This window comes from Salvelinus alpinus, chromosome 21 (assembly GCF_045679555.1).
Source record: "Salvelinus alpinus chromosome 21, SLU_Salpinus.1, whole genome shotgun sequence".
Lineage (NCBI taxonomy): Eukaryota > Metazoa > Chordata > Actinopteri > Salmoniformes > Salmonidae > Salvelinus > Salvelinus alpinus.
The window spans coordinates 24,447,720-24,463,242 of record NC_092106.1 but is presented as its reverse complement, the minus strand read 5'-3'; the positions used below and the strand labels follow the sequence as shown (position 1 = coordinate 24,463,242).

The window sequence follows — 15,523 nt, the reverse complement described above, 5'->3', positions numbered from 1 at the left end:
CTCAGCATTCAACACCATAGTACCCTCCAAGCTCATAATTAAGCTTGAGGCCCAGGGTCTCAACCCCGCCCTGTGCAATTGGGTCCTGGACTTCCTGACGGGCCACCCTCAGGTGGTGAAGGTAGGAAACAACATCTCTGCTTCGCTGATCCTCAACACTGGGGCACCACAAGGGTGCGTGCTCAGCCCCTCCTGTAGTCCCTGTTCACCCATGACTGCGTGGCCATGCACGCCTCCAACTCATCAAGTTTGCAGACGACACAACAGTAGTGGGCTTGATTACCAACAAGGGTGAGACAGCCTACAATGAGGAGGTGGGTGCACTCGGAGTCTGGTGTCAGGAAAACAACCTCTCACTCAACGTCAACAAAACAAAAGAGATGATCGTGGACTTCAGGAAACAGCAGAGGGAGCACACCCCTATCCACATTGACGGAACAACAGTGGAGAAGGTGGAAAGTTTTAAGTTCCTCGGCGTACACATCACGGACAAACTGAAATGGTCCACCCACACAGACTGTGTAGTGAAGAAGGCACAACAGCGCCTCTTCAACCTCAGGAGGCTGAAGAAATTTGTCTTGTCACCTAAAACCCTTACAAACTTTTACAGGTGCACAATTGACAGCATCCGGTCAGGCTGTATCACCACCTGGTACGGCAACTGCACCGGCCACAACCGCAAGGTTCTCCAGAGGGTGGTGCGGTCTGCAGAGCGCATATCAGAGGGCAAACTACCTGCCCTCCAGAACACCTACAGCACTCGATGTCACAGGAAGGCCAAAAATATCAAGGACAACAACCACCCGAGCCACTGCCTGTTCACCACGCTACCATCCAGAAGGCGAGGTCAGTACAGGTGCATCAAAGCTGGGACCGAGAGACTGAAAAACAGCTTCTATCTCAAGGCCATCAGACTGTTAAACAGCCATAACTAACACAGAGAGGCTGCTGCCTACATACGGACTTGAAATCATCGGCCACTTTAATAAATGGATCACTAGTCACTTTAATAATGGCACTTAACTAATAATGTTTACATATCTTGCACTCCTCATCTCATATGTATATACTGTATTTTATACCGTCTATTGCATCTTTCCTATGCCGCTCTGTCATTGCTCATCCATATATTTACATGTATATATTCGTATTCCATCCCTTTACTTAGATTTGTGTGTATTAGATAGTTGTTGTAGAATTGTTAACCATGTGTATGTGACCAATAGAATTTGATTTGATGATTTAATTTGATTTATCAAAGGTGTACAACGTGGCGAGCTAGGTGCTTGCAGACACTTCTGGCCAAACAGGGGACACTGCATTAGGCATTTCCACTGCCGTATCTGCTCCATCATTCAATATTTCATACAGCTCTCCAAATAGTGGCCCATAACAACTGAATTATTCAGGAGGTTTTACATCAGGATGACTGAATCACAGACAAACAACAGACACTGCATGTGTTTAGTCCTTTAATGGATTGGCTAGGAAGGCAATCAATTACTGTTCCCATTTTATAGCTGCCATTGTCTGAGGGCACCTTTTGTTTGTGGGACGCAAAGTCAATCAATCAATCAAGTTTATTTTATATAGCCCTTCGTACATCAGCTAATATCTCGAAGTGCTGTACAGAAACCCAGCCTAAAACCCCAAACAGCAAACAATGCAGGTGTAGAAGCACGGTGGCTAGGAAAAACTCCCTAGAAAGGCCAAAACCTAGGAAGAAACCTAGAGAGGAACCAAGCTATGAGGGGTGGCCAGTCCTCTTCTGGCTGTGCCGGGTGGAGATTATAACAGAACATGGCCAAGATGTTCAAATGTTCATAAATGACCAGCATGGTCAAATAATAATAATCACAGTAGTTATCGAGGGTGTAGCAAGTCAGCACCTCAGGAGTAAATGTCAGTTGGCTTTTCATAGCCGATCATTAAGAGTATCTCTACCGCTCCTGCGGTCTCTAGAGAGTTGAAAACAGCAGGTCTGGGACAGGTCAGGGTTCCATAGCCGCAGGCAGAACAGTTGAAACTGGAACAGCAGCAAGGCCAGGTGGACTGGGGACAGCAAGGAGTCATCATGCCCGGTAGTCCTGACGCATGGTCCTAGGGCTCAGGTCCTCTGAGAGAGAGAAAGAAAGAGAGAAGGAGAGAATTAGAGAGAGCATACTTAAATTCACACAGGACACCGGATAAGACAGAAGTACTCCAGATATAACCAACTGACCCTAGCCCCCCGACACATAAACTACTGCAGCATAAATACTGGAGGCTGAGACAGGAGGGGTCAGGAGACACTGTGGCCCCATCCGATAATACCCCCGGACAGGGCCAAACAGGAAGGATATAACCCCACCCACTTTGCCAAAGCACAGCCCCCGCACCACTAGAGGGATATCTTCAACCACCAACTTACAATCCTGAGACAAGGCCGAGTATAGCCCACAAAGATCTCCACCACAGCACAACCCAAGGGGGGGCGCCAACCCTGCCATAAGGAAAGTAATTTGTTGACTTCCTGTTTAAGTGACCGCTTGTATCTCAGAACTAATTCCTGATAATGGGTTTCTGTGTTCCTTGTTTTAAAAATTGTAATGCAATTTTTTTTCAAGTTGACATGTAAATTATATTGTACTTTAGGCCTATATGCTTAAATAATTGTAATTTGCCAGAACGTGAATTTCACTGCCATAAGGAAACTCTTTATTTTACCACCCAATGGGAAATAACAAAGCAATCAAACCATCTTCACTGGACCTTACATAATTCCTCTGAATCTTTAATGTCCACAAAAATTTTAAAAAGGCAGTTTGGTGCCCTCATTTTCCAATGGGTTTGGCAAGCTCTCACTCAGTCTCTGTAGCGTCATGAAAATCACAAATACAGTTCCCTCCACTAATATTAGCACCCTTGGTAAATATGAGCAAAACAGGCTGTTAAAAAAAATATTTATTGTTTATCCTCTTGGTCTTTCATTCAAAATATTCACAGAAATCTAACTTTTAATTACAGTAAAATAATTTAAAGAAAAAATGTATTCTTAACATAAAACTTTTTTTTTTATATATGTGTGCCACAATTATTGGCACCCCTTCATTCACTACTTTGTGCAACCTCCCTTTACCAAGATAACAACTCTGAGTCTTTTCCAACCTCCTTACGCATTATAGGAGAACACATGGCAAGGAATCTGAGACCATTCCTCCATACAGAATCTCTCCAGATCCTTCAGATTCCGAGGTCCACGCTTGTGAACTCTCCTCTTCAGCTCATCCCATGGGATTTATATGGGGTTTAGGCCAGGGGACTAGGAATGCCATGGCAAAACCTTGATTCTGTGGTCAGTGAACCATTTTTGTGATGATTTTGAGGTGCGCTTTGGTTCATTGTCCTGCTGGAAGATCCAACCAAGGCCCAGTTTCAGCTTACTAGCAGAGGCAGTCAGGTTGTGATGTAATATCTGCTGGTACTTGATGGAGTCCATGATACTATGTATCCTAACAAGTTGTCCAGGGCCTTTGGAAGGAAAACAGGCCCACAATATCAAAGATCCACCACCATACTTCACAGTGGGGATGAGGTACTTTTCTGCATGGCTATCTTTCTGTCTACGTCAAACCCATCTTTGGTGTTTGTTTCCAAAAAGCTATACTTTGGTCTCATCTGACCATAGAGCCCGGTCCCATTGAAAGTTCCAGTAACGTTTGGCAAACTGTAGGCGCATGAGTTTGTTGTTCAATGACAGCAAAGGCTTTTTTATGGCAATCCTCCCAAACAACTTGTGGTTATGTAGGTGGTGTCTGATCGTAGTTTTGGAGACTTTCTGACCCCAAGACCCAACTAACGTTCGCAATTCTCCAGCTGTGATCCTTGGAGATTTTTTGGCCACTCTAACCATCCTCCTCACTGTGGGTGGGGTCAGTATAGACACACATCCTCTTCCAGGCCGGTTGTTAACATCTCCAGTTTCTTTAAACGTAATTATTGCCCTGATAGTGGAAATGGGCATTTTCAACCATTGAGCTGTTTTCTCATAGCCATTTCCTGATTTGTGCAGCTCAACAACCTTCTGTCGCACATCATTACCGTATTCTCGGGTCTTTCCCATAGTGATGGATGACTATGGGAACTTGACCTGTATGTCACCTCATATTTATACCCCAGTGAAACAGGAAGTCATGGCTTACCATTTAAGTAATCCTAATCACTCAGGTGAATTTAAAAACGTAAAATATGAATGGAAATATACTTCAGTTAGATTTTACTCATAAGAATTTCTAGGGGTGCCAATAATTGTGGCACACATTTTGGAGAAAAATATTTATTTCATTTACTTCACATACATTTTTTCAATCAATTTACTTCTATTAAAGGTTTGATTTTTTGTGAATATTTTTGAATGAAAGACCAAGAGGATAAACAGCAAAGATTTTTTTTACAGCTCATAAAGCTCATACAGCTTTTTTGCTCATATTTACCAAGGGTGCCAATATAAGTGGAGGGCACTGTACATCTTCTCAAGGAGTCTGAGAGAGTGTCTATGTGCCAGTTCAAGGCTTCAAGATAGGTACATTAACTAATACTGTATCATGATAATAAATCACAACATTCAGATTCTGCTTCAACATTTTTAATCAGTTCATTCAGAGCAAGCTGAGAATACAAGCACACAAGCACAACACATCTGCAGTATATGACATCATATTGTCATCATTTCACACGGTTTGAGTACATTAGCATCAAACTGACAGCATATAGTTCAGAGTGTCATAGCACCGAGGTGTGGTGTGCTCAACACGTTAGTTACTGTACTGGGGGGCAGGCGCTAGGAGCCGGTGGGCTGTGGAGGTTTAACACACTGAACCCTGACAGGCAGCAGAGAGCAAGGTGGTCTGGGGATACAATAGACAGTAGCAGACGCACAACAGCATATGGGAGGAGGACTGCCACATACTGTAACACACTGGCGGACTGCAGGTACACAGACATAAGAGAGACAGGGTGAGAGTAGCACTCACATTCACTGTGAATTGATCTCATATCAATGGTTCCAGACAGGCAGCTGCATGTTCCAAAAAGCGATTTTGATCTTCTAATCCTGGCACACATCTTATCTTTTTACACCGAACTACTGAGCCCATTGAAGAAAGTGGAGGTGATTGAGTAAATACAAAATCCTATTTCCTATATCATACATATGCTCATTTTTAACACTATACATGGTTTTGCACACAAATAGCATCACAGCTTTGTAATGGATAAAATAACAACATATCATTAAAGAGGGGTGTATTATCAGAAATACATCAGTTTTCATACTGTATCAAATAACTGGAAAGTTGACAAAGTGGTTCTCACATTGAAGAAGGCAGTAGAACCACGTGTGTGAAGGCAGAACTACAAAGCTGGTGGGTTGACATAACAGCTTCAATAGGCACTAGAATACTACGTGCCATCTTTTGTACTGTAAGTCAGTGACAGTTTTGTTGTTTGTTTGTGTAGACACTTATGGTATGAGATCAGACTATCACTACACATGCAGTTATTCTGGAAATGGTTTGCCCCCTTTGATTTCTCATGAATGATTTCAATTACAAACTAGATTGTGACCGTGGGAATAGGATACTTGAATGCTACTATACAACCAGAAAGAGGGCCTTGCATGCAAGCTGTAGAAATGACATTACAGTTCAGCTGGTTCCTTAGCAACCAAATTGATGAAACCAGATATCTTCCCGAATAATTAAATGAAAATTAGGTCCAAAGAGTGGAGTCACTGTAACCAGGAAACGCTACAGTAATTAAGATTTTATATCTGCAGAGACCAGATAGTCATTGCAGTCTAAGAGATGGAAAAGAACAGAGACAGTCCATCACCACTATGAGGATAGATAGTCAGAAAAATAATCAAAACCTCTCACTGCCTTCAACAGCCATTTAAGAGCCATATACGGTTCTCTACGTATACTATGTGTATCAATGACTCTGTTTTACAATGGTTTTCTTTCTACAAAAGATTGACAAATGCAACAAAATACTGTGCAAAATCTGTGCTGAACTTATAACAGAGAGAGTAAGTGTACACTCACACACACACACACACACACGATCACACAGACACGCACAAAGCACTATAGTTAAACGACAGCCTGGTGAAAACGTCAAAATGTCAACTTAAAAGCTCCACATCTAGTGCGTATACATAGAGATGAGGAACATGAAGGAAAATACAGAGAGAAAGAGATAGACCAAATGGATGAGAGCCCTCTAATTCATTAGGCAGCCTTTAATTCCCTAAATAAAGTAGTGCAGAGATGTTTTGTTTTTACTTTTTTGACTCAGCCAGTCTATTGCTTATCTCTTTGCTCTTCTTTGAGATAACGCCTCCCTCTGGCTTGGACTCGTCTGGCTTGGTGCTCGTGGAGGTTTTCTTCTTGGTTGACAGTGCACCAGCGATGGTCTTCTCTTTCGCCATTTTGCTCCTTGTCGTTGTCTTTTTTGCTTTGGTTTTTGTCTTGTCCACCTACAGAGGCAGAGAGGAAGACATTTTGTACTTGACATCTTCCTAAAACTGTAGGTAAACTACGCAGCCAAAATGTAATCAGTACAGGTTACAGTATCATCTTTGGACTGATACTGTATGCTACAATGAAACAAAGAGCTCATGAATCTCTAAGGTGAACACTGGCAATTCATTTCCTGGAGATGTTACAGTAAATATTTATTCTGAGCATGCAATACATACAGTTACATACTGTTACTAAAATCAAATAAAAAGAAAAGAGCAAATGTCACCATCTTGTTGGTAATATTTGCAATGCGTGGTTAGAACAAAATCTCTGTTTAGAAAAAACGGTTGTGTCTAAAATAAAACTTACAGTATGAAGTTGGGGTTAGTCTATGAACAGCTAACATAATATGCACAATCGTATTCCCTTTCCCTGGGACGAGACTATATTTTTGGTCAAATTCAACAAATTATGATTTTTTGTAAAGAAAATTGTGCTATTTTCCCTTTGTAGAAGGTGCCTCTCCTGACACCAATCAAACCAAAGGACTGAGAGGTGAAATGTCATGGAAAACAATACATTAATTTAATGAATCCAAGCTCTCTTGGTGGTCTTGAGAGAGGCAGTACAAACTCTGAGGATGTGGCTGACAGCTTTGCTGAAGGATTGAATTGTTTGGCAGTTTGGTGGCTAGTGTGACCCTAGTCCTGTTGGTTAAGGTGCATTAATCAAGGTGTGAGTTAATTTGAGGTCAACCTCCATGCCTTCCAGAATAAATTGACAACACACCTGACTACAGCAGATCTAGAATAGAGCTGCTCTCAGTCTCAGAACAGTCCTACAAGAGTGAGAGATGGAGGGGCCATTTAAACACAGCATGCAGACACATGAGACGTTCCTACCGCGCACAAACATGCATGTGGAGATTTAATTAACTCTGATTGATTACATAAGTTTAGTGATGTGCTAATGCTTATCTTAATTTTGTAGTTTAGAAAGTTATTCTGGGACTTTACACTGTACAACATTACAAAGTTATTAGGACCTGTCACGACTTCCGCCGAAGTCGGCTCCTCTCCTTGTTCGGGCGGCGTTGGGCGATCGACGTCACCGGCTATCTAGCCATCGCCGCTCCCTTTCTCATATGTCCATTTGTTTTGTCTTGTTCCATACACACCTGGTTTTCATTCCCCAATCAATCTACATGTATTTAGTCCTCTGTTCCCCATCATGTCTTTGTATGTAATTGTTTATTGTTACGTGATTATTTTGTCAGGCGCTGCACTTTTGTTATAGACCGTGTTTGTGGCACTAGTATGTTTTATGTGCTGTCGTTGTTGACCGGTATTAAAGTGCGCCTGTTTAATATACTCCGCTCTCCTGCACTTTACTTCGCCTCCCATATACACGCCTAACAGGACCATGAAACAGGCTACAGGGATGTTTGTAATATGTAGAATTTCCTAATCAAATTTCATGATCTAAATTGTTATTACTGTAGAACATATACATGAAAACAACCATGTCCAATGTAACTAATGCAGTTTGAAGTTTAATTAGCATTATTTGGATTTACCCTAATTTTCACTGAGACATAAACATGAATTGGCCCGTCACAGCAACGGGTTTGAAAACTCGAAATTGAACATGTATTTTGTGCAATTAGAAACACATTTTAACATAAAATAGTCAGTGTTCATTGTCACATGCATGTTGATGTGGGCTCACCTTGGTGGTCTCCTTGCCGCCCGGCTCATTGTACAGGCTGCGTATCCTCCTGCGCTCTAGCAGCTTGTTGTCAGTGGGCTGCACCTTAGCCTGCTCCCCCTTATAGGTGGCACTGTAGCTGGTCTCCAGGCTGGACTTGTCCTTGTCATCCGCAGGCGGTTTGTACTGAGACTGGGGCTTGGTTGACTTCACTGGCTTCACATCTTTGTACGCCTTGAACTCATTTCTGAAAAACAATGAATCAGCAAACTCAGCATTAGTTCCACTGTTCATCATCAAAAAAAATCACTTAGTTTTATTATGAATCCCAGACAAACAATGTTGTTGCCCAAAATCTGTGGAAGGAAATGGACTGAAATGACTCATCAGATTTACAGCCGAAGTCTACACAGGGAGGGTAGCATGACTCGTTAGTCACTTTACTCCCCATTACAGTAACTACAACACAGGGCTGGTTCCTTTCACCCACAGATGACAACTGCAAAACATTCTACACATTTTACACAAAAACAAATTGACCATGCAGTGGTCAAAAATGAGGGAAACAAATGAGGGAGAGCCCCTCCAGAGAGGCCTTAGGGATATACAGAGCTCCTTTACTGCCTTGGCCCTGACATGATGTGCTACTGTATTGATCTGGTAAAACCATAGAGGAGGATGAAACGGGGAGAAATCAATGCTGCAGCAGCTATGACAATATTAGATCACAGGACACTGAAATTAGAGAACATACTGTATGTTAGATCAAATATCTCACAAAAATAAAACATTTAGGAAGAATCTAGAAAAAAACGGACATGTACAGTTCATGATGGAGAGGTTGAGTGGGCTTTCTTGAGTAGATTATATAGCCCAGTAGGGATGATGTGTGTTTTATTGTCAATAGACTGAAGGCTACATGCATCTTGGCTTTGCGACTGCTAGTACAGTAACTACCAAAAATGCATGCATCAATTATTAATCAATTGTATTTAGATGTTGTGCACAATATGTTCTTAGCTTACCAACATGTGCACAACATTTAAATAAATTGATTAATAATTGATGCATGTATTTAGGTAGTTACTGCAATGATATATTAACATGTTGTGTAATAAATTGTACATTGAGTATTGTCCAGACAAAACAAAATATTGTGTTAGGCCTTTTTATTAAAATACTTTTGGGCTCCACAATAAAGTTATTTGTGGTCTACATTTCATGTTTAATTTAGGGTTAACATATTTAAACTGTGAAAAAAATTATATTTCAGAGGCAGAACATGTGTGCATATTGTAATTCAATAATAAACATTCAATGAAATACATAGTCCCACTGTAGTCAGATTCTCACCTATAAGAGCTGCCAGTGCCAGTTGAGACGACCTGTTTAATCTGTCTGTTCAGCGCGTCTGCTGCTGCCCTTCCTTTCCCCTCCACAGTGACATCTGCCGGTGGCTGTACCTCCATTTTGGCACTCAATTTCTTCTCTACAGTTTTCTCCTTCTTCACTGGTTTCTTTTTCCTCTCTTTGGATACTTTCTCTTGCACCTTTTCTTCAATTTCACTCTTCTCCACACCGCTCTCGTGCTCTGTAGTTGCATGCTTCGTTGTGGTCCCCACGCCCCGTTCTTGGGCATCGAAGGAGGCAGTTGGGCTGGGTTTGGGGATCCAGGGGTGGTCTCCCTTTTTCGGGACAGGCCATGGCTTATAATCCTTCTGATACTGTGTTACGTTGTGGAAAGGTGTCGCGGAGGGGTGATATTCATTCTTGGGTTTGCAGCTGGGCTCCGGGCGTATATCTTTCCATTCCCTGAAATCCTGGCGCATCACAGACGCACTACAGCCATGTTTTCCTGATGCGGCACCAGTCGCGGGCGGTGCCTTTACCGCCGCCGCCGCCTCCTGTTCACTGTGAGAAGGCTGGGTTTCTATGGTGATGGGGCCGGTCCTCGTCTGTCTAGATGGGGGCTGAGGGTGGAGATGTTGCACCTCAGCCACATCCGAATATTTCGTGAAAACCAAAGGCACAGCGATGTCCGCTTTGTCTAACTCACTCCAGAAGCGGTTAATGCAGCAAGCCCGTGTGATGCACGGCCAGGCCATAATCAACGATGGATATATAATAACCTATGCACTTAAAATCTGAATCAACGTTTTAGGCTACTGATGAGAGGCCTGAATGAACGTCCTACTCACGGACCAGAGACGGGAAAATGATGCTCCCTGCGCCCACTCAGATTCTGTCCAGTCAGAACAATGTACGTGTCTACCTATGTCTCTATTTTTCAGAAATCCTACGATGCTTGCTGGATGGTAAGAAATTGAAGAGCCTTATAATACAAATGAGGAAAGTCCTTTGTAGGCTAGTAGTTCTACACAGCTAATATAATTTCAACTGAAATAGACTGAATTTGCCATTGCATTCGCGGTCTGTATCGGCTTTCTGGTTGCGCATCAGAGGGGCCCCACCCCGCTACGTTCCAGAAACCTCAGAAGATGCCCGGGGTCTGCACGGTGAACTGTCACCTGGGTCCGTCACCGTTAGGCCGCAAAGAGGGAGGAGATGCTGCCTGGTTAACCCTCCCTTTCCCGTGGATGATGTACAGACACGGCAGACGTCGGTCTAGTGTACAGTATAGCATACCTCAACACTCACATACTATAAATTAGAATGTATGGCGGGAGATGTACAGTTAACTGCCAAAATAATGGAAAAACTTGAGTATAAATTAGGGATACAAAGTATCACGAACTCAGGTGTGGTTCCTGAGTTAATTAAGCAATTAAAACCATCATGCTTAGGGTCATGTATAAAAATTGCCATTATTTTGGCTACTATGGCTATGTCCCCATAGGATGACATTGTCCCCATCCTCAGGGCATGAGTGGTCACTGAATGGTTTGATGAGTATGACAATTATGTAAACCATAAGCCATGGTCGTCTCAGTCACCAGATCTCAACCCAATTGAATACTAATGTGAGATTCTGGAGCGGCGCCTGAGGCAGCGTTTTCCACCACCATCAACAAAACACCAAATTATGGAATTTCTCACTGAAGAATGGTGTCACATCCCTCGAATATAGTTCCAGACACTTGAAGAATCTATGCCAAGGTGAATTGAGGCTGTTCTGGCTCGTGGTGTGACCCAACACCCTATTAAAACACTTTATATTGGTGTTTCCTTTATTTTTGGCAGTTACCTGTATATGTATAGCCTAAAGCTCTGTGAGTAGGCTTTAGTTATAGCATCAATACTGAATAATTATGAGTAGACCTATGGTGCTTGAGGGTAGTGGGGTGTGATTCAATGTGCTTTCCTACTTTATTGAGTATGTGAAGGTCACAAATATCAGTCACAGAAACACTGTTGGGAACAAACAGAAACACAGAGGGATAGAAAAAGCTACAAATAGTTGGAACAACCAGTACATTATTCAAAACATCTACACATGGCTGAGAGTAACACCAATTATAATGGAGGGACATATTAGATAGGCTTTGGGAAAGGATAAATTGCACAATTGTTCGGGTTTCATATCATGTGGGAAAGTTATCTGATGAGCCAATATGAGGCTTATAATGCGTTTAGGCATTTTGTTTCCATCAATGAAACTAGAAGTGGAATTGATGGATAGCCTACCTGTCATTGCTCATCAAATCAAATCACATTTTATTGGTCACATACACATATTTAGCAGAAGTTATTGCGGGTGTAGCGAAATGCTTGTGTTCCTAGCTCCAACAGTGCAGTAGTATCTAACAATTCACAACCATACACACACATCTAAAAGTAAAAGAATGGAATTAAGAAATACAGTGGGGCAAAAAAGTATTTAGTCAGCCACCAATTGTGCAAGTTCTGAATAGCTGCTTACCTATTGCAGATTCAGTCTTCCCAGCCTGGTGCAGGTCTACAATTTTGTTTCTGGTGTCCTTTGACAGCTCTTTGGTCTTGGCCATAGTGGAGTTTGGAGTGTGACTGTTTGAAGTTGTGGACAGGTGTCTTTTATACTGATAACAAGTTCAAACAGGTGCCATTAATACAGGTAACGAGTGGAGGACAGAGGAGCCTCTTAAAGAAGAAGTTACAGGTCTGTGAGAGCCAGAAATCTTGCTTGTTTGTAGGTGACCAAATACTTATTTTCCACCATAATTTGCAAATAAATTCATTAAAAATCCTACAATGTGATTTTCTGGATTTTTTTTCTAATTTTGTCTGTCATAGTTGAAGTGTACCTATGATGAAAATTACAGGCCTCTCTCATCTTTTTAAGTGGGAGAACTTGCACAATTGGTGGCTGACTAAATACTTTTTTGCCCCACTGTATTCTTATTCCTATATTTAGATTTGTGTGTATTAGGTAGTTGTTGTGGAATTGTTAGATTACATGTTAGAGATTGCTGCGCTGTCGGGACTAGAAGCACAAGCATTTCGCTACACTCGCAATAACATCTGCTAACCATGTGTATGTGACCAATGAAATTTGCTTTGATTTGGTCCACACCTGAAGTACCGTCTGTGAGAATGTGGCTTTCTCAAGCTTCTGCTATTCTATCCCAAGAAACGTACCTACGATTTACACCAGAAGTCTGATACATTTAGGAAAATCTGGTCTCCATTGTGGTCCTATGTAGTCCTCCCATAAATGCCACATGTTATAATTATGTTTGTATATATTTTTTTCTCTATTTTATGACTGCCTTTTTGTATAATGTTTTGCTGTATCCTTATTCCTTTTATTGTACTTAGTCTTTGTGGTACGCTTTGGTTGTCTATGAAACCCCTGTTAAAAGAAAATAACATTCTAATAAAAAGAGAATTACAAAAACTAAAGTATAAGTTCCCCAAAGCAGCCAACCACAATCAAAGGAAAACTGGGTGGTGTCAGAGTCGTGTGTATAGGTGGCAGGGAAGTCAGGCGCAGGAGAGTCAAATGGAGTGTAAATGGAGTCTTTTAATATATGTCCACTTAACATTCACCATACACTAATATGTAAATACATAAAATAAATATGGGTACGAGGACCCGTCGCGCACCTATACAACCATAAACAACACTGACAAAAAACAATCTCTGACAAAGACATGAGGGGAAACAGAGGGTTAAATACACAACAGGTAATGAATGGGATTGAAACTTGGTGTGTGGGAAGACAAGACAAAACCAATGGAAAATGAAAAATGGATCAATGATGGCTAGAAGACCGGTGACGTCGACCGCCGAGCACCCGAACAAGGAGAGGCAACGACTTCGGCAGAAGTCGTGACAGGTGGACTGTAAGAAGCACTCAAACTTTGATAACGTCAGCACCCATCATTGCTGAGGAGGCCAAAAAAAGATTAAGCTAACTCATCCTGCTAGGGTGTTATGTCATCCTGCATTGGAGAGTCCGTTTGGAGGCAAGCAAGCAGCAGCATGGGCTAGTAAGTCTAATCAAATCAAATGTTGTCACATGCTTTGTAAACAGGTGTAGACTAACAGTGAAATGCTTACTTACAGGCCCTTCCCAACAATGCAGAGAGAAAAATAAAAAATAAAAAAATAAAAAATAACAAGGAATAAATACACAATGAGTAACAATATTTTGGCTATATACACAGGCTACCAGTACCGAGTTGATGTGCAGGGGTACGAGGTAAGTGAGGCAGTTACACTACACCAAAAGTATGTGGACACCCCTTCAAATTTGGTGATTTGGCTAGTTCAGCCACACCCGTTGCTGACAGGTGTATAAAACGAAGAACACAGCCATGTAATCTCCAAAGATTGGCAGTAGAATGGCTCGTACTGAAGAAGTCAGTGACTAGCAACGTGGCACCATCATAGGATGCCACCTTTCCAACAAGTCAATCCGTCAAATTTCTGCCCAGCTAGAGCTGCCCCAGTCAACTGTAAGTGCTGATATTGTGAAATGGAAACGACTAGGAGCAACAACGGCTAATCCGTGAAGTGGTAGGCCACACAAGCTCAAAGAACGGGACCGCCGAGTGCTGAAGCGTGTAGCCTTATTCTAATATGTATGAAATAGTTTTTCCCCCTCATCAATCTACACACAATACCCCATAATGACAAAGCAAAAACTGTTTTTTAGAAATGTTAGTGATTATTATTTTTTATTTTTTAAAATTAGATTTACATAAGTATTCAGACCCTTTACTCAGTACTTTGTTGAAGCACCTTTGGCAGCGATTACAGCATCGAGTCTTCTTGGATATGATGCTACAAGTTTGGCACACCTGTATTTGGGGATTTTCTCCCATTCTTCTCTGCAGATCCTCTCAAGCTCTGTTAGGTTGGATGGGGAGCGTTGCTGCACAGCTATTTTCAGCTCTCTCCAGAGATGTTCGATTGGGTTCAAGTCCGGGCTCTGGCTGGGCCACTCAAGGACATTGAGACTTTTCCCGAAGCCACTCCTGCATTGTCTTGGTTGTGTGCATATGGTCGTTGTCCTGTTGGAAGGTGAACCGTCACCCCAGTCTGATGTTCTCAGTACTCTATAGCAAGTTTTCATCAAGGATCTCTGTGTATTTTGCTCCGTTCATCTTTGCCTCAATCCTGACTAGTCTCCCAGTTCCTGCTGCTGAAAAACATCCACCACAGCATGATGCTGCCACCACCATGCGTCACTGTAGGGATGGTGCCAGGTTTCCTCCAGACGTGACGCTTGGCATTCAGGCCAAAGAGTTCAATCTTGGTTTCATCAGACCAGAGAATCTTGTTTCTCATGGTCTGAGAGTCTTTAGGTGCTTTTTGGCAAACTCCAAGCGAGCTGCCATGTGCCTTTTACTGAGGAGTGGCTTTCATCTGGCCACTCTACCATAAAAGCCTGATTGGTGGAGTGCTGCAGAGATGGTTGTCCATCTGGAAGGTTCTCCCATCTCCACAGAGGAACTGTAGAGCTCTGTCAGAGTGACCATCGGGTTCTTCGTCACCTCCCTGACCAAGGCCCATCTCCCCCGACTGCTCAGTTTGGCCGGGTGGCCAGCTCTAGGAAGAGTCTTGGTGGTTCCAAAATTCTTCCATTTAAGAATGATGGAGGCCACTGTGTTCTTGGGGACCTTCAATGCTGCAGAAATGTTTCGTAACCACCCCAGATCTGTTCCTCGACACAATCCTGTAAAGGTGCTCTACGGACAATTCCTTCAACCTCATGGCTTGTTTTTTTGCTCTGACATGCACTGTCAACTGTGGGACCTTATATTGACAGGTGTGTGCCTTTCCAAATCATGTCCAATCAATTACACTTACCACAGGTAGACTCCAATCAAGTTGTAGAAATATCTCAAGGATGATCAATGGAAACAGG

At 42.3% G+C, this 15,523-nt stretch overlaps 1 protein-coding gene across 1 annotated transcript; it reads right to left on the bottom strand.

Annotated features, from left to right (window-relative positions):
- Nucleotides 1–4,608: 4,608 nt before the first annotated feature.
- On the bottom strand, nt 4,609–10,774 carry LOC139548104 (microtubule-associated protein 6 homolog). Its single transcript, XM_071357476.1, has 3 exons — nt 9,564–10,774; nt 8,232–8,457; nt 4,609–6,517 (listed from the first exon to the last, which is right to left on the bottom strand). Exons 1-3 carry the CDS (start codon nt 10,313–10,315, stop codon nt 6,320–6,322), a joined length of 1,176 nt encoding a protein of 391 aa, XP_071213577.1. The 5' UTR covers nt 10,316–10,774; the 3' UTR covers nt 4,609–6,319.
- Nucleotides 10,775–15,523: the final 4,749 nt, after the last annotated feature.